Raw genomic sequence first — 26,838 nt, forward strand, 5'->3', positions numbered from 1 at the left:
ATGGGTGCCCTAGACAGTTCACACAACCACTCTGGAGAAGAGACCCAAAAAACACAGTGGAATATTTACTACCACATGGAAAGAACAGCCCAGGACACCACTGAAGAGGGAATAAATGGTGTGGTAGTTGAGTGGGACTTACAATGCCCCCAAATCACATAATGTAGGCACCTGATTCTATTTCTCTAAGAGACCTGGTCTCACAATGGGGTTTGCAGCCCCTGGAAAGGTAAGTGCCTCCTGTGGCTATACTTTTGCACACTGAGAACTCTGCAACTGGACAAATGGAAAGTGAACAGAAATCTCTTTCTGATAGTCATGAAGAGCTGAGGCTGAGGGTGCGGGCGGAATGCACCGCAGCAGAGTTCGTGGAGTCTGATCACAAAATAGTAGGGAGATATGTGTCTACAAAACCCATGGTGAGGAGAGTGCTAAAACTCCCGAGATCTGTGCATGGTAATTCAGTATTTCAAGAATAGACTTTTTTTCTAAAAATTATTTGATAGGTCAATAGAAAAATAGCACCTACAAAATATACATTTATCTAAAGGGTGTTTTAGCATGGGAATCAAAATAAACATATCCTGGAACTCAATTTTACTGATGGACCCTAAACTTGATTTTCAAAATGAGGAAACATTGAAGGAATTGGGAAATTTCCATTAAAAAAAAGAATATTGATTTCAAATTTATAAAGATGGTGGCAAAAAAGGATGTACTGGTGGGACTCTTGTTACAAATGCTACAGAAAGAAGCCAATAAACAGTAAAAGTTTACCCAAACAAGGTACAGTGTATTAATTTATAAAATGAAGAGTTCATATATATCACAGACTCACAAAATACAGCATGTTAAGCCTCCCAAAAGTTCTGTGTAGGTCACCCAGGATGAACACACCCAAGTACAACCTTTAAGAATTCATTTATGAACTGTGACTACACTGTTAGGGACTATAGTGACACATTAATTGTTCAAGATAAAAGCAAAGTACATCTGCCAAAGAAGCTTAATTGAAATGTTCACAGCATAACCCCTCTGAGGCCTTATCTTTTATAGAAGTTGATTCCTTTTTACACTTGACAGATGAGACTAAAAAACGGAGAATCAAATTTGGAGAGCAGAAAAGGACAGATGAATCCATGGGATATTCAAAATGTACTGCCTACTGGCTTTGAATAATATTTTGTAAAGAGTTGAAGAAAAAAAACACTACATTTAGAGGAAAGGGGGAATTTTTGAAGGGAGTTTCAAAACCACAATTTCAGTTTGAACTGGAAGAAGGACACAGGTTAGTTCACTAACATAGGTTAGTTCTGTGAGCTGGGTGCCTGGGAGGTATTGCAGGAGAACAAAGATAGCCTGAATAGCAGGGTGGGGCTAACACAAAGGACCCAGATGGGTGGGAGGAGAGAAGGACTGGTGAGGCACTCACAAGGTCTGCAGGGAGGAGTGCTCACCTCTCACTGGAGGCAGCAGGCACTTCTGAGCAGAATCAGTCTCTTAAAGCCCTCTGCTGTTCATAAAAAGTGCCATTATCTGGTGCTATGGGGTAAGCATTATGGAAAACAACTTATAACAACACATGCCTTTCAAGAATGCCCAAACATTTTGTGCAACTGTACCTTGTCAGTTGAATGCCACCAACATGACTTATGTCCATCCTTGAGGGACCGTGAGCTCCTTCACAAGTCTTACTACCCTGTTCACACATATCCTTTCAAAACTTTGAAAGTTTGAGGTGAGATGGCTAGGCAGAGTCCAAACATACATCTTACCAAGCACTTGGACCTGACTGCAATGCTCAGAGGGAAACAGAACTGGCATCATGGTACCACCTCCAGTTATTACTTTATTCACTCATTCAGCCGTATCAACATGTTATAAGTGGAAGCAGAAACTCCCTCTGGGACAGGAAGATAAGGCGGAAGGGAAGCTCTCTGGGCAGTCCCACCTTCTGTCTCATCTTTGTAGGGGAGGGGCATGGGGGTGAGGGGCAAGTGGGGCAAAATCATGCAGCACTCTGCACTGTGAGGAGTAAGTTAGCAAGAAAAAGCAGGGGGCAAAAGCCAAGCCTGCAGGACTACCAAAACACAAGAAAGGCCAAGTCTGAGTGGCTTTGTTTCCTCAGGACCACCCTGAGAAGAGAAAGCAAGACTGGCAGAATGGCGGGTGCAAATTCAGAGGTCTGGTTGTGGACATCAGCGAGCCATGTGGCCAAGGGCTTTCTTTGCTGCCCAGTTCCTTCTGTTGACAGGAACACCTCTAAAAACCCCTTGATCTCAAATGTTCCTCTCTGAAGTAGAGTTGTAATGCCTGCTTTACTTCTCCATTGGATTATAGTGAAAAATTCTTGAGACTATATTCAAATATGTCACAAGCCTCTCTGAAGTATCAGAAATGAGGCTTGGCATTGCCAACAGGCTGACACTGGTGGACAAGAGTCTAAAGGGAAAATTCCAAGCTGCATCAGTGAGCTTGAAAGGGCAGAAGTTCTAATCTAATCCCGTTTTGCCCTCTGTGTTCCCCCCAAATATCCAGACTTGAATGAGTGTGTGGCCTCGTGGGCATGTGCCTTGCTACATTGCCTTAGGGGAATACCCACTCACCCCCAGGCAGACACAGAAGACCCTTGGAGGGCCAGCCCTTTATTCTAGCTCAAGATCCAAAGCAGGGATCCCACATCAAACTTCCAAAGATGTCCATTCCAAGCTGCCGGTGGCTTTATAGGATAGGTGGAGAACGTATCAAAACCACTGTCCAAATCAAATTTCCACTTGACTTAGCCTGGGTAGCCCTCTCACACTTCTGGAACAGGACAAATCAGCTGCCTTTATTAATGCCTTGGAACATTAAAAAGAAAATATGTTCAGATTTTTTAAGTTAAACATGTGTGGAGGAGTGTTGAAAAGAGGATTTTTTGAGTTTCCTAATACCCAAGTTAAAATAAACTTAGTCACTCTTGCTAAAAAATCACTTAATGTGTGTAAAGCCCTTAAACTCCTGTGTGACAGAGGCCATATGGGGCAAAGGAGGAACTAACAATTTCTCACTCTAAAACACCCTCTGTGAATCCTCCCCAAACGGCCAGAATGTCTTTCCTCTCCCACCCATTCCTCTTCCACCTGCTCCAGGTGCCAAATCTCCCTCTAGTTCCTACACCAAAGCTTGGGTTCCCTAGCCTGTTGGTCATTGTCCACAGTTCCCCTACCTGTAATGTACCTCCACCCTACCCTGCCTGAGAAACCCCAGATCTCCCAGCAAAGTTAGGCTCTAAGATCACTTCTTCCATTAAACCTCTCTGCAGCATTGGCTGAGACCTTTCTGGTAGACATTGCCTCTTAGTTAGCTTCTCTTCCTGCCACGTCCTGCTTCCTTCTCCTGACTCCATAGGTATTTAGCCTATAGGTATTTACTCCCTAATTCCTATAAGTCCCACAAGCTAACCTCCATCCACAGGTCTGCTACTGTTTCACCAGAGAGTCCTCAGTCTTTAAGTGAGGATCCCATTGTATTCTTGTCCCCAAAAGCATGCCCTTAAAGGCAAAACAACATTCATTTTTAGAGCTCATTGCTACAAGGCACTCAGCACATTTAAATGCTATGGTTCAAAGTGAGCAAGGAATAATTCTGTGTTTTCAAATGCTAAGAGATCAAAGGTACAGTGACCCTAAAGGAACTACAGCACCTACCTAGATCAGCCTGGATGTTGGGATGTCATTTCAAATGTCTTCTGTCTAGTCCCCCATGAACATTTTCCTCCTCCAGATTTCTTTATTTAGGTTCTTGGTCATATCATTCCCCCAATCTCTGAGCCTGGAAAATCTCCAGTTATCTCTGACCTTGTTATACCATATCCACAGAACCTTTTATGTACTCTTCTTTCCCTCTAATTACCTCTGCATCTGCCCCTGTCTGAGAACTTGTCATTCACCTGGGTCCTCCTAGCACTCCTGGCCATTCCTCTCTCCTACCTTATAGATGCTACTTACAGGCAATTCTTCTTCAGTGTAATTCTTACCTCATAATGGGAACATGAGTACCGGTGATCTAAAGCTTCGAGAATCAGTGTGTGGTTTTACCTGTATTATTTCTCTATGCTATGTGACCAAAGCATATTCTCAAGAGTAGTGATAACCAGCCAGCAAATAACTCATGTAAACAAGTAGTAGTCCTGCTTGGTAGTAAGCCCCTGAGATTTCAGGGACTTGCTATCAGAGCATAATCTAACCTTTCCTGAAGATATACTCTACCTCCCAAAATGCCCTTAAATCTCAGAAGCAGAACTTTATTTAAAAATAATGGTGTGTTGTTCCACAATATTCAGCTGAAAAAACAGCTGATGACGAACCAGCATTATGAACTGCTACAAATGGGTGGAATTAGATAAACCTATTTGGTTTTCACCTATTGCTTCAATTTTCAGAAAATACCCAGAGTTATTGCATTTGAATTTTTGTTGTCTTGGTGAAGGGAATCGGCAGTATCAAGTGGTCCCTTGTTAAAAACCACGTCATTACTTATGTCTCTACATAACAAGTCAGAGAGAAAAGAAATGTCACAAAGAGACTTCTTGGAATACCGGCAAGAAGAGGAGACGAAAAGGGAATAGTTGTTTATAAACAAAGGGAAAGGAGACAACATTGTCTTAACCTCTTTGACTTTGTGACTTTTTATTAAATATTTGATAAAAATGACCAGTACAATTTCCTGTAAGCCTGAAAGTGGGTTATACTCTGCCTAAGAAAAGCCACATATATTAGTTCTGTGGCCTAAAAGAGTTCACAAACTAGTCCTGAACAGCTTGTGTTCTGGAAATGCTCATGATGGAACTCTGCAAAGTTCTTTCACTGAAGAAATTCAGAGCACTTTGCAAATTAAATTAGGAAAGTGTATGCTACTCTGTGTAAAAAAAATCATGTTTACATACCATATTGGTATTCAAATTTATCACTTTACAAAGAAAGATCAAATCAATTCCTTTAAACTGGGTGTTCAGTCAAAGCATTTAACATATAAGTTCACTTCCAGTGTATTCCATCTCCTGTTTAAGTTGCTTATAAGATTAGATTTTTTTTTTTCCAAAAGATTAAAGACTTGAGAGTAGTGGCTGAGAAGCAGTACTTTTTTCCTCCAGTTTCCTCAAAGTGAATATGACTTCACAAAGAGTGAAGACCAATGGTTAAGTCAGTTACTTAAAAACAAACAAACAAAAACAAACAGCTTTTCTTACTTGGAATTTACCATAACCAAAAAGGCCACTGGAATATCATTAATGGTTTCAAGTTAAAGCAGAAAAAAAATTTATTTAGGGTTGGAAGGTTCAGTGATTGCCTGCTGCCAACCTCCTCTTCACAGACAAGGAGAACAAGGTCAGGAAAACAACATCTTACCCAAGTTGTCCTAACCAGTGAGTGCCCAACTGGAATGAACATGCCACCTCCAGACTGACAGGCCTGCACTCATAGGCTGGTTCTGAAATATCGATGCAACAAGAAGCCAAATGCCTGTAGACTATGAGAAAGAACTATTGGCCAGAATGTGTCCCTCGGCAAACTATTTGGACCTCAGCAGACCTCTTTCCTTATCTGTGCAATGGGGCTGAATATTGCCTGCCCTGCCTTCTAGGCAGATTTGGTTGGAAGATCAAATGAGATAAAGTCTATGAAACTTCCTTAAATGTGGAAACACAACATAAATGATAATAGTCCCAATTTGTTGAACACTTGGGACATGTCAAGCATTGGGCTAAGCATCATTTCATTATCACAGCACACATTATCACAAGTAAGAAAGCCATTACTTTCCTTGAATATATGAAGGTAAGACTTTGGTTAAATGGTTCACCCAAGACCTCATGGATTTAGACCAGATCTAGCGGACCCTCATACTTGAGTATTTAATTATCAATAGTATCATAAAATAATCATGCTATAATATTATATAATGTAATACAATAATACTATATTACTATAATATATTGAATAGGAGAACAGTATATAGTGCATATTACTATATTACTGTAGCATATTATATAATACTATACCAGTATATGGTATACTATTATGTAATACCATTAGTACTACATATAATACATATAATATTACTAATAGATAGGTAGTGCCACCCCCTTTAAAAAATGAATTAGGGGGCACCTGGGTGGCTCAGTGGGTTAAGCCGCTGCCTTCAGCTCAGGTCATGATCTCAGGGTCCTGAGATCGAGTCCGGCATCGGGCTCTCTGCTCAGCAGGGAGCCTGCTTCCCTCTCTCTCTCTCTGCCTGCCTCTCTGTCTACTGTGATCTCTCTCTGTCAAATAAATAAATAAAATCTTTTAAAAAAAATACACTAAAAAAAATGAATTAGGGAGAAAATAGCTTTAGCAAAAACAAAACAAGATTTCAGGGTTCCTGGGTGGCTCAGTTGGTTAAGCATCTGTCTTCCATTCAGGTCATGATCCCTGAGTCCTGGGATCCAGCCCCAAGCTCAGCCAGGAGTCTGCTTTTCCCACTCCCTCTGCCCTTCCCTTGCTTGTGCTCTCTCTTTCTCACTCTCTCAAATAAATAAATAAAAAATCTTAAAAAAACAAAAAACAAAAAACAAACCCTAAGACTTCCATAATTTATTTTTTGTGTATAGTATGGGTTTTTAGAAACATTTTTCTTGGGGCATCTGGGTGGCTCAGTTGGTTAAGTGTGTCCCTTTGGTTCGGATCACAAACCCCGGGACATGATCTGGGGTCCTGGGATTGAGCCCCACATGGGGCTCCCTGCTCATTAAGGAGCTTGCTTCTCCCTTTCTATCTGTCCCTCCCCCTGCTCATGCTCTCTCTCACAGGTTCTCTCTCTCTCACAAATAAATAAAATTTTAAAAAATATTTTTCTTGCATGTGAATTTTAAGAGATTAACTTGTTAACATATTGAATTTAAGTAAATGTAACCTGTCTAACAGTCTTTTTATGGTCATGTAAATTGAAAATTACAATGCTCCATTCAGATTAGGCTCCATTTACAACTTCTGGGCAACTCACTGAAAAATCTCTTCACAGAATGTAGTGATCAGCTTCTGTTTGAGATAGACACTCAATTTACTGATTTCCTATTTGTTTTCACTTTTTAACAAGTTGTGGCATTTGACGATAAATGTCTAGTCTTTTACTGTTACTGAAGAAACCTTTGGTTTACTCAAGTGTATGTATTGGGGAGGAGGGTTGGGGGATGCTCAACTTTAAAAACTTTTGTCATTTTTGTTTCAACTATGACTAAATTGTAAGTCTTTGGTGAGTAACTGGCAACTCCTACCTGGGTAGGAGTAGTGGTAATGAGGACATCAAGAGTTTTAGTGTTTAAAATGTATTATTCTTTGTATTCCCCTCATCATTAAAACAAAACAAAAATCGCTTCTAGCAGATCAACATGACAAATGAGTAAACCAGAAGATGGCGTTGAAGATTAGCAGTCACATTTTAAAGCAAGGTAGACGTGAAGTCTCAGAAAGTTGCATACAGTGACTGTTGTTTTGCACTTCGATAAGTAGATGAGTGAAGAAAATGTTGAAACTAAACCTGGTGCAGAAGACACGTGGAGGAAAGTGCAAAAAGCTCATTTGCCATTCTTGTTCTTAGCAATTTCTTTCTGTCTGTTGAGAACACTTTTGGAAAAAGTAACACACTGATTAAAATGTAATCAACACAAAGTCAGTGATCTTTGTTGTGTACAATTAAGTATCTCAAGTGCCTACAACAGTTTATGACATGTGGCATGTGCTCAAAAAAATATTTGTTGAGTGAATGAATCTGTGAAAGGAAAAGAAAGGAAGAAAAACAGGTTGTGACCAGAATTTTCTTTGAACAAAACTCTGTTGTTTATTACATAGACTCTGAGAATGGAAAACTTGCTTGAGTGAATAAAAATATGGCATCCTGTTAATTTCTGAGAAAGTCCGTTAGTTTTAGGAAAAGCATACCTAATCTGTGCCTCACTGCCTCTTTTGCTCTAGCTTCAATTTAGTTTTTTCTTTGGATAGGAGGCATTAAGCCAAGATGTAAGTTTAAAAGAGAAAAAATGAGAAGTAAGTGAAATCAAAAGCTTTTCAAAAGTTGCAAGTTGACCTAGGGTGGTGGTGGTCTAAAATCATATAGAAACCAGTGATCTGACGGTTTACCTGAAATTGCTAAGTACATAAACATGCTGGCAGCATCCAAGATGCTCTGGTGAAAACTTAGTGGACAGGCACACAGGGAGTTAATTTTAGTATTAAGGCCATCTTGGAAAATTAAGTAAAATCGCATGTCCTTTTAAATATTATTTCTATTCTGAACATTTACATCCCAGTAGAAATTTGCTTCCTACCAGACTGATGTTAAAACTATGTCATTTTAAAGTGAACTGAAGTCCAGAAGCAATTAAGCCTTTGGATACTTCGTGACCCCCCCCCCCCAACTCTTTCGTGTTGCCCAAATTGAAATTTTAGGGGCGATGCACTGTCTTTCTGAGTAAACTCAAGTCACCAGTTCAGTAGATCCAAAAGTCTGTACGCATTTCAAACATACGGACACACAGTATTTGAGCCACAGTTTATATCTAGCTTAAAGTATCTGAGCCATGCTTTTTCTTCTTTTTATTTTTAATGGTAGGATGTTCTCTAAACACCTAGGAGAGCAGGCTTTCAGCAACAGTTAACGATTCCAAGAGTGCCGCCATCCACCCACCATTCTACGATGTGGACAATTCCTCCGTTTTTGGTTACATGCTCTTCAAGTGAAGTCCCCTGCACTCCAGATTCCCGCTCCTGCACGCCCCCACTTCCCGTCCTAACCACATCGCAGTTGTTTAGCTGTTATTAGTTATTATCAACCGGGCTCCCGTAGGACCTAGTGCTCAGGCGAGGTCCCCATTTCGCGCCTTCCCCTTGGCAGGAAACCTCCCTACATTAGGGTCCCCGAAGCCGAGCACGCCCGACTCGAGGTGCGCTCGCCCCGCGCAACGCGAGGTGGATCGCAGGGGGCTCTAAGGTCAACACATGCTTCTTCTAGTCTTGGCCCCGGGACTCTCCCGCGGTGCCCTAGTCTCTGCTCACAGCGCCCCCCCACCCCCTACCCCGCTCCAACCCGGCAGGCGCCTTCGTAACCGCCCAGCCCCGCCCCAGGCTCCGCCCCAGCGGGCTTTTAAGCCTTATAAGTTCCTCTTTCCCACCTCCGATACTTAGTTTCACCAGTTGAACTTGGGACTCACTGCTGCCCTCAGCTCCGAGTTGGGGGCGAGGTAAGGCTTGGGGTTGGGGAGGAGAACGGATGTGAGGCTGGCACTACAGAGAACCGGGAGCGCGAGACTAGAGGTCCCGGAGTCCATCTCGGAGGCAGCTCAGGGGCCCCTAGTTTAGGACCCGAGAGGAAGCATGCCCCTCGAAGGAGCCCCGATTCCCACTACGTCTGCTTTGGGCCCCCGGACCTTTGTGTGAGCTCTGTGGAGGGCCACCCGGGACAATGCCCAAGCATTGCCCTCACCACTTTGTGGTTCCGCCCCGCCCAGACCCGGGGGAGACCACGCGCTGGACGGGATGGGATAAAGAGGCTGTCAGGGCCCCAGGAGTGGCCAAGGCGGGGCCATTCAAAGGACCTATACAGCACGGCAGGCTTTCTTGATGAAGGACAGTCTCTTACTCCAGAAGCTTCAATCCGGGGCTCCTTATTCTGCGGCCCGTAAGGCCCCAAACTTACCTTGGCCTCCGGCACATTGCTCCCCGACTGGTGGCGGTGGAGGAGGAGCTCCAAATTTGGGCCACTTGGGGCCCTGCGCTCTGCTGCCTCAACCCGTGCCCTCTGAGAACCTCTGGCTCCCTCCCCGCCTCCGCTTTCTCTCGAGGGCCTCCTGGGTCTGGCTGATACTCTGCGCGCCAGAATCTCCCGCTATTTGGCTGCGCTCCTTGCCTTGGGCCGGGTCTCAGCCGCGTGTTGCTCCCAGTGCCCGCTTAGTCCTTGCTAGCTGGTGAATGCTCGGGGATTCTCTTGGGGCAGAGAGTGCAGGTATGGGAGGAGAAGGCCCAGGCAGGAGTTGCTGGTGCTGAACACCTGGAATGTCCAGACACGCGCGAGATTCTTGGTGCGCGAGGCCCACCAAAGGAGTGTGAATGGTGGAGTGGGCAAGAGCGGTAACTGACAATGATGGGAGAAATGGATTGGCAACGGTTTGGGAATGGGCAAAGAAGAGCGGGAATTGAGTGAGCACGGAAACGGTGCCAGAGGGGTGGCGGCTGGATTTCGCAGTGTGCGCAAAGGCAAGACTTGTATTGCCCGGGCAGGGTTTGGTCTGTGGAGTGTGTAACACAAGAATGGAGAATCCAGAAGGTGGGGTAGCAGGATGAACTACGCGGGAGGCACGCTTAGGAGACTGAGGACTGGGAGTGACAAGGGGATGAGACCGGGCCAACTGAGAAGGTATTTTCTCTCAGGGGCCTTTGGTGACACCGACTTTTACGGAGCGCTCCTAGCTATCTCGGAGACTCCAGGGCCTCGTGGTCGTTGTCAGAAGGGTTTGAGAAGGTGCTCCGAGCGCTGTGCCTGGGTGGCTAACGGCTGGCCCGCCTCTCTGCCGCGCAGAGTGAGTGCAGGAGGCGGATCCTGGGCGCGTGAGGGCGACAGTCGGAGTGCGGGGCATGAACCTGGAGGGCAGCGGCCGAGGAGGAGAGTTCGGCATGAGCTCGGTGAGCTGCGGCAATGGGAAACTCCGCCAGTGGCTGATCGACCAGATCGACAGCGGCAAGTACCCAGGGCTGGTGTGGGAGAACGAGGAGAAGAGCATCTTCCGCATCCCCTGGAAGCACGCGGGCAAGCAAGACTACAACCGCGAGGAGGACGCCGCCCTCTTCAAGGTTACTAGCACGAGGGGAGCCCAGCCAAGGTGGGGGTGGAGGGAAGGCCCCAGAGAGGCGGATGGATCCCCAACCGAGACTCGTTGGCGATCCCAGTGGGCGCCTGGCGGTTCTTAGAGGAGAGGGGATGGCGCGGGAAGGACGGGATGGGATGAGCCCCGCAGGGCGGGCGGTCCGGGAGCATCAGGTGGCAATCCGCAGAAGCTAGGAAAGAAGAAGAGAGGTTTCAACCTTTGTAGTGTTTTTGGAAACGGGGGACCAGGTACCAATCCTGAACGTGTGGCATGAGCAGTACCAAGGGAGTCGGATGGCTCTAGCAGCAGGGAAATAAATGTCTGGCGGCTCAGCCCCCGGGAGAGCAGCGCTGACTTGAGGGTTCCTGTTTGCATTTATGTGGGTTCCTCTGCCTCCATCGGAGCATCTTTCTGTACTGTCAACATGTGTCTCTCTTTGTCTCCCAGTTTCTTTTCTGTGAGCACCCTTAGGTGTGCTTGAGTCTGTCTCTGTTTTCCTGTCCCTCTCACTAGTCTGTCTTTCTCCGTTTCACTGTTTTTCTCTGCAGGTCTTTCTCTCTGGATATATATATTTTTTTCTTTAGTTACCTCTCTGTCGGTCTCTCTATCTTTCTAGCTCTCTTTGGTCCTTCCATATGTGTTTCTATCTGTTTCTGTCTGATTCCCTCTTTCCAAGTATCTAGACATTTTTCTCTAGGGGTGTGTGTGTGTGTGTGTGTGTGTGTGTATGATGATTGTTTTCCCCTAGAGCAGTTTACCCAATGAACTGTGCCTTAGGACCCAGCCCCACCACCTGCAGGCAGAACAGACTCAGGGGACTTCCTCTGGAATTTGCTCTCAGAGTATCTGACCATTCAGATGTACTCAATGTGTAGCAGCTCACCCCTAGTTCCAGGGGAACTCACTTCAGACACTGTGAGGGGAGAGGGTGATTAGGGCCCCTTTCCAGGGACCCTCCACATCTCACCTACCTCTTATAAATACCTAGAGAATGCTCAAACCGTTTGTCTTCAATTCAGCAAAGATAGTGTCCAAGGGGGAAAGTAGTTTACCTGGAGGAGACCTGGTGTATTTCTGTCCCATGTTTTGAGCAACAGTAGAAATCTGAGGCAACTGAGCATTGTTCTTTCCTTTAGAAATATTATGCTTAGGTTCTCTTTTTTTTTTTTTTTAAGACCTGTATTTTAACTTTTTTCCCCCTCTTCTTTCCCACAAGGCTTGGGCACTATTTAAAGGAAAGTTTCGAGAAGGCATAGATAAGCCAGACCCTCCTACCTGGAAGACACGTTTGCGGTGTGCTTTGAACAAGAGCAATGACTTCGAGGAACTTGTGGAGAGGAGCCAGCTGGACATCTCAGACCCCTACAAAGTATACAGGATTGTTCCTGAGGGTGCAAAAAAAGGTAGGGCTTACTGGATTGGGGTCACAGAATATAGGCAGCCTGACAATTTTCAGTTTTCAGGCCTTATTTCATTCTGAGGGTCTGTTTTTCTTTTTCTCTTTTTCTTTTATACTTCCTTCCTTCTGCCTCATGTTCAAGCCCACGAGGCTCTTTGCCCAAGTTCTCAGGGTCATAAATTGAAATTCTTGTGGCATTGGTATAGGTTGATTTCTCAGATTCCAGCTCTCTACCTGTGGGTGTTTGCACATGCATGTGTGTGCACGTGTTTTTCAGTTAGTTCTATTGGTGTAAGATATGGGCCAAATTTTTCAAACAAAATATGGAAAACTTGTTCAGAGTTTTATCTTTACTTAACAGTGTTTCATGATTAACCATTCTGTAGAAAAGAAGTGTACATATATCCATATATTATTATTTATAGTAATAAAAATGTCAACTTTTTGAGTGTACTCTGGTCAGCTGGGATGCTTATTGAAATTCAGATCCTCTCTTTCCAAGTTTCTGACCAGTGTGTCAGAGTAGAGCCCAAGAATCTGCATTTTAAGCAGTCCATACAGATGACTTCACTTCTGAAACATCTTGCTGGGTGGGGCCCTTTATGTGACAAAGTGCATTCACACACATTTCATTCCCTTCTCTACCTGTCTTACATAGGTCAGACCTTGTAGAAATCAGTTTAATAACCTGAACAAGTAATTGCCCATGGGAATTACTAGAAAAGTACCTTATTTGTCAACACCATTATGCATTCTAGGAATTAAACTCTCAGGTGTTTTCTAAGATTTCACTTTTAGTTAAGACAGTTCCTTTTTTTCACACTTTGCCATTTGCCTCTTGCCCAAACACATAGGAGCAAAGCAGCTCACCCTGGAGGACCCACAGATGACCATGAGCCACCCCTACACCATGACGTCTCCTTATACCTCACTCCCAGCTCAGGTATGGTGGAGGACACAGGGCTTCTAGAAGGGAAGGCTGGGTATGCGTGAGGCCACATGAGCCGGCTAGAGCCACATGCCAGGAAAAATACACAAACAAAACAGCAGCACTTTGTTTTTGTTGTTACTCAATCAGCCAACCCAAATCCCCAATCATTGGATGAATGTCTCACTTTCTGCCTGGTGTTACTGTAGGTGTTGGTTTTAAGGAGTGGAGAAGTGGATGTGTCTGCCTGTTAGCATGGACCTATGCTACTGATTCTGAAATCTGGGAAACAGATCTTTTGTGGAAGATGAAAATTTTGGAAGTAGTGCTTTATCATGTGAAACCACAGGGCAGCTGATGTCTTCAGACTTTTCTCATGTGAATTACAGCTCTGTTTTATTCACTTTGGTGGGTAGAAGAAAGCAAATTTCCCTGCAGTACTTTTGGTGCCAGGTTTAACCATATGATGAAGCTTTACACAAATCATTACTTTATAACACTGTCTTCATTGTGCTTTTTGATTCTTTATGGCTACTTTCCACCTAGTGTGATGAGCTATTCATTCCAAAGTCTTTTGAGATGGTAAAATGATTTGGCTCTCAGCCAAATTAGAGATTCTGTGAGGAGTCTGAATATAAAAGAATCTGCCCCCCTCCTTTCCCAGTACCAAGCAATTGAACTTTGTCCAGCTGGTTGCCTTTCATCTCAGCTGCTCCCTCATATTCCTTTAGCAGGTTCATAACTACATGATGCCACCCCATGACCGAAGCTGGAGAGAGTATGTCCCTGATCAGCCCCACCCAGAAATCCCGTATCAATGTCCTGTGACGTTTGGATCCCGCAGCCACCACTGGCAAGGCCCAGCTTGTGAAAATGGTAAGGAGTGGAAGAGATTATGCTGAGTGAAATGATCAAGCAGAGAGAGTCAATTATCATATGGTTTCACTTACTTGTGGAGCATAAGGAATAACATGGAGGACATGGGGAGAAGGAGAGGACAAGTGAGTTGGGGGAAGTCGGAGGGGGAGACTGTGGACTCTGAGAAACAAACTGAGGGTTTTGGAGGGGATGGGGTGGTGGGTTAGGTGAGCCTGGTGGTAGGTATTAAGGAGGGCACGTATTGCATGGAGCACTGGGTGTGGTGCATAAACAATGAATCTTGGAACACTGAAAAAATTAAATTAAATTAAATTAAATTTAATTTAATTTAAAAAAGAAAAAGAAAATGGTAAGGAGTTTGCTGGGGCTGGTTTTTAGGCCTGTGGCTCACCCAACAGAACAAACCTGGCCAAAGGGCCCTGGTCTCTCCTGATCTGTCCTTCTCAGAGCTGCTAGGAAAGACCTCATGTACAGTGAAGGAGAGAGTTAAAGTCCTCAGGGGAAGGACTCCAATGTTTACTGACACCTGGCCTACTTGTGCCAGGATCTATGCTGGGAACTGCCTTACATGAGATCTTATTTAAACATCACAGAAAAAGGCACCTGAGTGGCTCAGACAGTTAAGTGTCTGCCTTTGGCTCAGGTTATGGTTCCCAGGATCCACCAAGGATCCCCCAGGGTCCTGGGATTGAGAATCAGGCTCCCTGCTCAGTGACGAGTCTGCTTCTCCCCATCCCTCTGCAACCCATCCCCCCACTCGTGCGCTTTCTCTCTCGCTCTCTCTGTCTCAAGTAAATGAATTAAAATCTTTTAAAAAAAAAAAAAATAAACACCACAGGAAAAAAAATAAAGGGGACACTAATCTCAAAATAGGTAAATAAATAAAAATAATAAACATCACAGAGATCCATCCTAGGCAACTAAAAACTGCCCCCCCCCTTAAGGCAAATTCACAGAATGTAAGTAATGCTGAAAGTTACCCAGTGAAAGTGAGGGGCTGGAGTTCAACCTCAGATCTCTTTCATTTAAGACAGAGGGTCTCAGATGTCAAACTAGTTGGCCATATTTTTTTTAATTATCCATTTGATAGGTTAATATTTTTTATTTCCCTGAATAATCTTTGACAAAAAGTTATAGATTTTGTCAGTCTTCCCTCCTGGATTATCTCTTAATGTTGACAGGGCCGATAATCTCACTGGTCTGTTTCTTTCTATACATCTGCAAAATGGGCATACATAGCTGTGCTCAAGCCTTTCCTCTATTGGGATGTCAGCAAATTATTGAGCTAGTGTAGTTCTCTTAAACAGTAGTGTGCCCAGCGGGCATCTGGTTGTCTTAGTTGGTAGAAGATGCCACTCTTGATCTTGGGGTCATGAGTCTGAGCCCCACATGGGGGTAGAGTTTACTTTAAAAAAATAGTGTGCCTATCATAGTTATTTTGGGGATTAGAAGTGGTAGTAAGAATGGAATGAATAAATACTAAGAAAAGAAAACAGTCTCCGTAAGGTGACTAGTGCTGGTGTTGGGGTCCAAAGAGCTTTGTTCACTCTGGATTAGATGTGGTCCCATGCTCATAGGAGTTTCCCAGACATCAAAATGAGATCACTCAGTGGAAGCATTAATTAGCTAAGTGCAGAGAAGACTTCACACAGTGTATCAAATACAGGAAAACACAAACTTCTAGGACTTTTGAGTTAGATATTTATATAGATATCCTGAGATGGGTCAAGACTCAGATCCTTCAGTATTTCTAGGAATATTTGTTTCTTCACTATTTGGTCAGTTCCTGTTTTTCTAATCATGTTCGGGTCACCTTTGGCTTTATGGGATTGATGAAGTATACTGTCATTTAAAATTTGTTTTTAGTGGCATGTTTACAAAAAAGCACAGAATTTGATTTTATTAGCTTTTCAAGAGTGATTTGCAACAAAGGTTGCTTTCCATTCCATAGTGGAGGAGTTCGCTAACATTAAACTGGTGTTTCTGAAATTCAGACTTGAGTCTAATGCATCAGGCTATATGGAACTAAACCTTTTTAACAAGGCAATGCCTCAAACTGTACAAAAATATGGAATAGGTAGATATATTTTGAAGCATAGTTGGCATTAAATGAAGAATCACCAAAATTATGTTTTATCACATATTCTTTCTCTATTACTGTTGTAATAACTGTGATACACAGCTATTATGCTGCCAAGACCTATGGTTCAATTTTCTTCCTGAAGCCAGTAATAGAAAGCTAAATAAATGTGTACTAAACAATTTGTAAGTTATTAATTGGACTCTTTGGCATCAGAACTCAGGTAGACCTGAGCTCTACTGTGAACTGGCGGTGTGAACAAGGATGACTCTCTCTGAGCCTAAGTTATCCTGTTTATCAGATAACATGGAGGGATGTTGCTCTAAGTTGCTCAAACTTCAATTAAAGTTGAGTAAGTTCTGGAGATCTAAACACAACATGGTGACTATAGTTAGCAATACTCTATTGTATTTAAAACTGCTAAGAGAGTAGATCTAAATATTCCCACTATATAGCACACACATGAACACATACAATGGTAATTATGTGAGGTGATTAAGCTGTTAACTAACTTAAAAAAAGAAAGAGAAAATTATAGAGGGACTATTCCAAGTTTCCTTCCAAAGCTATGAAAAGTCTCCTTCCTCTTTCAATCTTGTTTTTTATGATTGGACTTCAACTTGTCTTTGTCACTTGAGAATGTCACCGGTCAGTTCTAGAGGGCACTCGGCCCCTCCCTCCCAGAGTTGGTGCACCCCCAGGGAGAGGAGACCTTCCTATGCGTCGTGGGACTCACTCTGTTTAGACATCATCTGATTCTTATTTACAAATGCAGGTTGCCAGGTGACAGGAACCTTTTATGCTTGTGCCCCGCCTGAGTCCCAGGCCCCTGGAATCCCCATAGAGCCAAGCATAAGGTCTGCTGAAGCCTTGGCGCTCTCAGGTGAGTGCAGTGTTCCCTTCAAGAGGCCCCCCACAGGAGGCTGGCTTCTGCTGTGGATCAGCCCTCACCTTTGGGTATATTTGATTGGGGAGGGGGGTATTCCTGAGCATAGACCATGCACATTGGCTTTCTTCCATCTGGGGACTAGAGTGGGTATGGACATAATCTGACTCCCAACTTCCATCAATGAGGAACATCATTAGAAGATTTAGCACTAGGAAGCTAGCTTTTGATTCTGATGCCAATTCTAAATGCTGGTTTGAACTGAGTCATTTTAAGGTTTCCACTGACATTTATCTGAATTTCCAAGAATGTGAACACCTCAGCTTTATATATCAGGGATCCACCCCCCTTCAGCCAACATCCTCACAATGTAGCATAATTTCTTAGAAGAATATGCAAAGGTTTCTCATTTTAAAAAGCTGATCATCCTTCCAGGTTTAGCTACAAATAGTTCTTCCTCTCTGGCATCCTGGGAACATGAGTTCTGACTCCTTTCTCTTTATCACATTCATATGCCTAAAAGTTGTGAGCCTTGCAGTCAGTCTTCCTCTGAAATTCGATGGGTTTTGCAAAAAAATTGGATTAGAGCTGATTTTTAAAGTTTCATTTCTAGAAGAATCTCTGCAAGCTCAAAGATCTTACCTGTTTTAAGGAAGGCACCTCAAGGTTTACTAAGCGTATGTGGTGTGTATATAGTTATTTTTTAGATAGTATTTTGAGTTGTTTTAAAATGAGATTTGTAATTACATTAAAAATGAATACCTTAAGTTAGCCTCAGAATTCTGACCTTGCCCCTTGGGCTTTTTAAAAATCAATGATAGAAAAGTATGAAGTAAATTCTGAAGGTTTCAGAAAGTTGTGGGTAACTTTCTTGCTTCCAGGTTCACCATTTCTTTTCAGTTCTGAAGTTCTGAATGAGGCTGCTGCCTTTCTTCTTAGATGCTCCTAAATGATGGAGGGGAGATGTTTTGAGATGGAAATCTCATGCTTAATTTTAGAAACTTTCTAACCCTTCTCTTAAACACTGAAGACCTATGTGGGTGCCTGGAAAGTAGGAAATAAACAGCTATTTATGTCACTGTGACCTCATAATTTCTGATAACATTAAATGAAATGAAACCTGCCCTGTAAGTCACCTCAAATGGCCAACACTCACTGTCATCAAAGTATACTGTCTGTGCTCGCTCTCCACTAGTGTGTTTACAGCAGCAGAAACTGAAGTGGAGAATTGAGATAGTGATGTGGATTAAGTCTCAAAACCTGCCATTGAGGAATAAGAGGGTTTTGTGGGTTTCTTTTTTTGGTGTGCATAATGCAAATTAATTATCGACCTTGAGCATATTTGTTGGAGAACTGTAATTCCCATTTATTTTTAAATCCCATACAGTTATGGGTGGGTAGCTATTGCCTATACATGAAGCCCTTTTGCATTTCAGTTAAGGGACCCTTTGCAAACCTAGCTTTGTTGTCCTTTCAGTTTGTGGGTCCTATTCTGAAGAAAAATTTCATAAGTGAACTCATCTCGTTAAATGTTTTAAAAAGCATAGTTATTTTCAAGGCAGATTTTGAAAGCCTAGTGGGACTTTAACCTTAGAACATTTTTTTCATTGATTCTTTTCTTTCCACATGAATTGATTTTATTACACAAGTAGTACATACATACACAGCATAAAAACTAATGTGACAATCAGAAAAGAAAAGATGGAAAATAAAACATCATATTCCTACCACATAGAAATCACCACTGTGCACTTGTATGTATAATTTTTTTTTTTATGTAAGTGGAATCATATTGATATTTTAGGGTAGTTTCTTAGGTAAGCATTTTTGTTAATTTTTTGAAACACCGTTATATTCTTTTTACTAATAGAAATTAGACTTAGGGTTTATTTCCTCCAAAATTAAAACTGAATGCCATGCTTAAAGATGAATTCTGTTCAGTGGTACATGACTTACTATTTTAGACATAATTGTTGTCATGACTACTATCATTATCACCAAAACAATGACACAGAAAGTTCTTAACCAGTGGTGCTCTCTAATACAAGTCAAATATATTGTGCAGAAAATTAATGTACGGTGCGATCCCCCTCCACAAAAAAATGCATGGTCACACAAATTTGGAAAATGCTGAGTTAGACAACATTAAATAAATTTCTTGCAGGATTTCCTTAATATCTTTTACTGTCTGTGACTCCCAGAGGGAGATGGGAGTGTGCAGCATTTCCTACACTTCCTTGACCCTGGAACTTTCTGCTTTTAATGGAGTATCCTGGGACACCAGTGTCCCATCAAATACACATGTTCTGGTTGAATAGCTTGGCATCCTGATGTATAGCCAATGCTCCTTGGTCCCTTAGCACTGACCTTGAAATCTGTGTTTACAGACTGTCGACTCCACATTTGCTTGTACTACCGGGAGATCCTGGTGAAAGAGCTGACCACGTCTAGCCCAGAAGGCTGTCGGATCTCCCATGGGCATACCTACGATGCCAGTAACCTGGACCAGGTCCTTTTCCCCTACCCAGAAGACAATGGCCAGAGGAAAAACATCGAGAAACTTCTGAGCCACCTGGAAAGGGGTGTGGTCCTCTGGATGGCCCCCGACGGTCTTTATGCCAAAAGACTGTGCCAGAGCAGGATCTACTGGGATGGGCCTCTGGCACTCTGCAGTGACCGACCCAATAAACTGGAGAGGGACCAGACTTGCAAGCTCTTTGACACACAGCAATTTTTAGCAGGTAATGCACCAAGTGATCTATTAGAAAGGAGCATCCCACACCTGTGAGCCTAAGAGACAGAATGGAGGGGGCAACACCCTGCCACCATGGTCGAAACAGAAGGTCACTCCCATCCCAGACAGAGGTCTTCCTTCTATTAACCCCTGAGCTGACCTGGCATGACCTGAGAATAGGTTTTTTGTTTGTTCATCTCTCACCTCTGCCTCTGCCACCTGGTCCTCTCCAGCAACAAAGGGGTGTGAAGAGGAGAGAGATTGGTTAAGGGGATTGTGGTTCAGGCTGATAACTTGAAATTTGGTATTCAACAAATAGTCACAGACTAAAAAGGTTCACACTTTATTGGCAGTATGATCTCAGCAAACATGTCTGCTGATAGTTCAGCTTTTTTAGGGTTCCTAGGAAAATCATAAAGGTTAGAAGTGTATTGTTAACTTTCTTGGTTATGTGATGTGTTATCCCTATGCATATGCCCTCCAGCAGGTGGGACTAAGTATAGAGTATGTGGAACCAATTTTGCAAAGGGGAAATTTTTGAGAAAGCTCTGAGTTATCTCTATGATGTGTTTCAAATAATATTTTCTAAAACCAGTAAGTTTTGTTTTTCTAGTTTTGATTTCATGACAATTAAATTAGCCCCAGACTGGCTTTTGTGAAACCACTGGCCACAGTATTGTTGCAGCTTCATCCAGAATACTAATTTAGCTATCTATATTGATGATGCCTCTTTGGAGGGAGAAAGCTGTTCTGTCAGCTAACTGCCAATGCTTTCTGTCCCTTATTCTGTACCTTATCCTTAAGCTATTCTTTATAAGTGCCCCTTCAGTAACACCCTGTGTCTTTGGGTTTTCATGTGCCTCTGCTTTCCCTGAATATGCTTCCTGATTCAATTTATTTAAAATAAAAATATGAAGCATCTATGTGCTTTGACATTGTTGACATTTGCTTAGCCTTTTGGGTTTAAGTTGCCCAAATTCATGTAGGCACATCCAAATTCTCTTTTGATGCCCCAAAACAAATATGTCCCTACATGACTAACCCTTGACTAAGATGTATAACAAGAGGAAGGGGGAGAACTGAGCCTCTGGTTCCCCAAGGCAGCACCAGAGTGAGAAAGGCAATTGGGCCTGAACACCCCTTTCTCCCTCTGAGCTGCAAAACTGCCTCCAAATCTGTGCCACGACTGTTTTGTCCATCCTGGGGTCCAGTATGGCAGTCATGGTGGGAACCCAAGGAAGAGTCTCAGGAGCTACTGAGGGACATCTTGTCTGCACCTCTTAAGTATGCAAAAGGGTCTGAAAGAGTCAATGCGGGGGTGGGAGGGGTTGGTTGGATCAGCTCAGAGACTGTGAATCTTGGTCTCTTTGGATTCAGAGCCGCAGGGTTGGGCTTTAGTTAAGGTATCCGAGAGGAATGACACTTGCTTCTGTGATTTTTCCTTACCATGTATGTTTTAGGAAGTTCGAATCCTACCATTCTAAGTAGGCTATAAGTACTCTTTGAGTCACAGTCGCTGAGAGCTGGATACAGGCAAGAAGCAGAAAGGCGTGATGCACAAGCTGTGAACATCTGTAGGTTGTGAATTCACTTGCCTAGAATTTAGTATTTGTCTTTGAGCAAGAGTTGTTTTTTTTCTTCCCCTGTAACCATGCGCTGTGCTTTTTGCTCATTGCCACCTCTTACCTTGAAGTATTCACTGAGGTTCAAGGAGGAACCTGTGAACTTAAAAATTGCTGCTGTGTAGACCAGCTTCTGCATAATCAAGGATTCCCACAGAATGTTCTCATGTTATCAAGCATTTGAGACATGACTTTTTCGGAGAATTGTGCCAACTCGCCACTCTGATTAGCTTGGGTAGGTGTAGTCTCAGACCTCAGTAGTGTGAACGCCTTTTACACATTCTGACTAAGTCAGTTAGGTTTGATTTGAATTCTGGAAGAAAAAAAAAAGAAGCAGGAAGTCAAACAGTCCAGTGAGTTAGTTAGAAACTTTTCTTCGGTTGAAGAGAACAGTGAAGATCTTTGATATCTCCCCATTCAGGATTTGCAAACTACTAGGGACAGCCCCTAAAGGCAAAGCCCAAGGGTGCATATCTGATCAAGATGCATGTGCATACTGTTCTGCAGAAGTTGTAGCAACAACCATGTGTGTTTCTCTTGGGGACACAACATTTAACTCTGGTGGAAAGGAAAGAATAGGAGCAGCTAAGAGGCTTAAGAGTCATCTTGAATATGGGCAAAGCAACATGGATCAATGTCAGGGATTGCACATGTGTCTTTCCAACAGTCTTTGTTCTACATCCTTAGAGTAAGAGTGGTGTCTTCAGGATATACATATCCACAAAAGTGGGGCCCTTAGTGTCTCATCACTACATTTTTCATTTCAAATCTGTCCCAGAAGATGGGCAAGAAGTCAGCTCAAAGTCCCACAGTTTAGGCTTAGTGCCAAGGAGAAGACAGCTGCCCATCACTGGTGCTCAGTCCCCAAGATAACAGTAAAGCATTTTCAGAGATGCCTGAATCATGGAGAGGTCCTGAGTGGCACAGATATTGGATTATGATGGCTCAGCAATTTTGAGATGACATTTTTAAGTAATCAGACAATTTTTATTTTTTAAATAAATACAATTTCTCCTTAGTATAAATTATTCTTTTGCCTCAACATGGCTACATTTCTTTTCCTTTTTCTTCATCCTTCACTCCTTTCTGCTACCCTTTGCACTCTCATGGGTCCAGTGCTGCAAATGAAGGTTTCTTAATCTGCAGGCCATATTTCCCTTAAAGAATCGAGTGAGGGGCTCCTGGGTGGCTCAGTTGATTAAGCATCTGCCTTCACTTTGGGTCCCAGGATTGAGCCCTGTGTCAGCCTCCCTGCTCAGTGAGGAGCCTGCTTCTCCTTCTCCTTCTCCCTGCTCGAACTTTCTCTCCCATTCTCTCTCTCTCTCTCAAATAAATACATAAAATTTAAGAAAAAAAAAAGAATCGAGTGAAACCTGGAGCTCTCTCAGGAAAAGCACACCTATGAACACGTACATGCAATTCCATATCTGGGGTCTATAAATTATGAACCCAACTTAGAGAAATGAAAAATACTCACTCCTATTTTAGTTTTGCTTCCTCTTTAACCTGGCATGTTCAATGATGGTTTCTGATCAGTTTTTTTTTGTTGTTTGTTTTTTATTTTGTTTTTTTTCTGGGGCTTCTCCAGAGTTGCAAGCTTTTGCTCACCATGGCCGTCCTCTGCCAAGATTCCAGGTAACTCTGTGCTTCGGAGAAGAGTTTCCAGATCCTCAGAGGCAAAGGAAGCTCATCACTGCTCACGTGGGTATTTAGTCACATTCAAATGATTGGCTTTCCCTGTTTTTCAACAAGGGCAGTGTCCCAGTTAGAAAAGTCTCAAATGAAAACTATATGTCAAGTGACAGGAAAATTGTGAGGGAAAAAACATGGCCCAGTGAATGGTGCAGGAAGCACAGCTCAGGGATCCACATGTTTTTCCCAGCCCTAGAGGTTTACTCATCACAAACCTGCAATCTTGGGTTTCCTTCTTCCCATCTTGTATATCAATCAAGATATTGTCCTATTCCCATTTTATGAGGATTTAAAAGGACTAGCAATAAAAAGTTTCCCTTTAAAATTCTCCATGTTTAATATTGTTTTTAAAATGCTGTCTAGCTGATCTTTACTTGATGGAGAAGCTTTTCCCAAATGGGAAGCTGTCCATTGACTTAAGTATTTTGCAGTTTCCTCCAATTTTTTCCAAATCCTCTTTTATTTCTGGATTTTTAGAAATTATTTAACTAATGGAAACCAAGAGTCCTATGTTATTTGGAGGAGGCTAACTCTGTCAACGAATTTAAGTAGATCAATGTTCTCTAGCAGAGTTTATAATAGGGTCATTTGGAATAAATTTGTCACAAAAAACAGAGTTTTGAATACACAAGATTTTGAATTTGAAAACTTTACATTGCTACATACATTCAAAAATTATTAATGAGCCCGGGACACCTGGGTGGCTCAGTGGGTTAAAGCCTCTTGATCTCAGGGTCCTGGTATCGAACCCCGCATCAGGCTCTCTGCTCAGCAGGGAGCCTGCTTCCCTTTCTCTCTCTGCCTGCCTCTCTGCCTACTTGTGATCTCTGTCTGTCAAATAAATAAATAAAATCTTAAAAAAAAAGAATTAAAAAAAAGAATTATTAATGAGCCCAGACAATAAGCAGTAACAGATAAAATATATATATATACACCCAATAATAGAAACATTCAGGCCATATTTTAGTTCTCATAATGTTTTTTTATCGACAACTGAAATAAAACACTATCTAATTTTAAACACACAGTACCCCCTCTTGATTGTAAAATCAAAAACCAAACAACCAACCAACAAAAATATAGTCCTGTAGACTTTAGAGCTTTTTCATGAATTATCTCTAGTAATTGATATAATAATTGATATCTTATTAACAGCTAGGGTTATTAAATGACCAAGTAAACTTGGTATTGATAAATAATGTTTCAAAATCTGGTGAAAACCCCCTGCATCAGTCTGATTTTAAGGGTTTGCTGGGTGCACTAGCCCTCCACTGGGTTAGGCAACTATGTGTTCCTCAAGCAAGGGTCCCTGGAATTGAGTTGTCTGGGATGGAAAAGAAAAATGAGTATGTGTACACCCAAGAGTTCCTACTTCTTTTTATTATGGATTTAATTTATTTCAAGTATTTCATATGAATTATGCTTAAGTTTCTATATATCAAATAACAGCAGCTCAATTTAATAGCAGAATTAATTAACAAAGTATTCAATTTTCTTAGATGCTGTAAATTAAGGAAAATTCTGAAAGCTGAATTGTTTTAGTGAATATGAACACATAAATCACCAAACTAGAAGAATCAATCTTTTTCCCCATAATAACAGTGTTGTTGTTTGTATAGATTTTGCTCCTTTCTTTTTCCTTTATCTTATACAGATTATCTAGGTCATCCAAGAATTGTAAATTGTTCAGGATTTATACCCTCATCCTTGTCAAATGGTGGTTATAGAAAAATTTATTGGCCTAAATTATTCTGAGTTACCTCAAACTTCATTAATCACCTCAAACTTCCTTTTAATTTTGTCATTTTACCTGCTTTGCTTATGCTTAAACATAAATTTTATGTTTAGCTATTAATTTGAAAGCACCATCTTTGACTTTAACTAGAGTAAAAACTCAGAATTAAGTAGCATCTATTTATAGGTTATGGTGTATGTAAGAGTTAACAAAATATTACTTCTTCAGAATGTTTTGATTTGTGTAGCACCTAATTTTGGATTTAACTTTACCATATCTTCAGATACTGAGTTATTTAATGATGAGCCAATTACAGGATGTTAAAAAGAATATTTCAATAATATCTTTTTAAAATCTCTTATTAAAGGTCGAACCTCTACTAGCCAGACAACTATATTATTTTGCTCAGCAAAACAGTGGACATTTCCTGAGGGGCTATGATTTACCTGAACACATTAACAGTCCAGAGGATTATCACAGATCTATTCGCCACTCGTCCATTCAAGAATGAAAAATGTCAAGACAAGTGATTTTGTTTCATTGTAAATATCTGACTTTGACAGGAAAAGCTGGTTGAAATCCCTCTTCTTCTTTTGAGAAACTTGGAAATTGGGGCTTCAATTCAACACTTGAGGAGAACCTCAGCAAGAATGTGGGTAAAAAGGCCAGCTCCATCTAATTGACAGATGGGCTTATGCAAAAAGGAAGAATGGTTTTCAGGGTCTTCCACAGACTGCCATCGTTGATGATTACTGTGAAAATTGACCAAAGGGTGTGTTTACATTTACTTAAATGCTATCTTTAATTTGATGTGTATTATTTTTTGCTTGAAAATTGAGAAAACTTGTGTTTCAGTATTGACCACTAACTAGATGGATAAAAGCACGTAAGTGTTGTACTATTTCTCAGGGAAATAATATCTAAATTTGAAGTGACTCTGCCCGCAAAAGAAATGTATTAATGCACATAGAAGATGTTGCTCTTGTAGAAAATACTTGCTGTTAGAAAGAGAATCTTTGACTGAGGTTCGACCACAGTGCCTCCAGCTTTGGGGTGGCTGATCATCCCTCCCCGGCCTGGGTCTCACCCCAGCATGGACTTCCCTGCCCTGTCTCTCACTGCCCCCCTCTTTGCTCTCTTTCCTTGGGTGCCCCTGGGAGCCAGTTGTATTTTCTGGAACCAGAAAGCATTAGGGCTACACTTGATTAGTATATTTTTGTCAGTTCTACAATCTTGTAATGACTGCTTAAGATATTTTTTGTTTTTCTTTTTGTTTCTCATTCTGTAGAAATTATTGCTAAAGCTTTTTTCTCAAAAAAGAAAAAAAAGATCAACAATCCAAGTACTAAAGATGTATTTTTGAAACTCGGTGACATTTCCCCTCTTACCCTGTTTGTTTTGTTTGGCTATCAGTTAGTTATCCATGACAACACTAAAGAGGAGGAGCCGATGCTTTTCAATTTGGTGAACTCTGTTAGGAAAGATGATGACAGGATTTCACTGATTGCATAACTGCAGACTCAGTGCGCTGTTTTTGCTTATTTTGTATATTATATGCTTCCTCATGCCAATATGGTTTGACAGGGCCTTAAAATTACGGGGCTTTTTCCAAATACATCTTTTTATAGAATCACTAAGATCTCCACATGCTTAAGTAAACCCGATCACTTCCTAGTTGATTGTTTTGGAAAAGTACAGATGTTGAGACTGATGCTGGCAACTGATATTTTTATATACTACAAAAAAACTGCTATTACTTTCAGGCACAGCAAAAGACTTAGTAGTTTTCAAATATATGCCACTCTTCTTCTAATCTATATTTTAAAATTCATTCAACAAACTGTATTCCTTGCATTAGACAGATTATATTTAGCCTTTATCCAGTTTAGTAAGCAATTAAGCATGGAAATGTCATTTTTTTTAACTTTTAAAAGGAGGGTTTTTTTTTCCCCAAAGATTTTATTTATTTACTTGAGAGAGAGAGAGCGTGCAAGTGAGAGAGAG

General features: G+C 41.9%; 1 protein-coding gene across 1 annotated transcript; it reads left to right on the forward strand.

The window, feature by feature from the left end:
- Nucleotides 1-10,634: 10,634 nt before the first annotated feature.
- On the forward strand, nucleotides 10,635-26,141 carry IRF4 (interferon regulatory factor 4). The gene is made up of 8 exons (XM_080806404.1): nucleotides 10,635-10,865; nucleotides 12,096-12,282; nucleotides 13,133-13,221; nucleotides 13,938-14,082; nucleotides 16,941-17,048; nucleotides 19,439-19,792; nucleotides 22,996-23,108; nucleotides 25,202-26,141. The coding sequence occupies exons 1-8, from the start codon at nucleotides 10,650-10,652 to the stop codon at nucleotides 25,343-25,345; spliced, it is 1,356 nt and encodes a 451-aa protein (XP_080662530.1). The 5' UTR covers nucleotides 10,635-10,649; the 3' UTR covers nucleotides 25,346-26,141.
- The last annotated feature ends 697 nt before the right edge of the window (nucleotides 26,142-26,838 follow it).

The sequence above is a fragment of the Martes martes genome (genome assembly GCF_963455335.1).
Source record: "Martes martes genome assembly, chromosome: 6".
NCBI classification, from domain to species: domain Eukaryota; kingdom Metazoa; phylum Chordata; class Mammalia; order Carnivora; family Mustelidae; genus Martes; species Martes martes.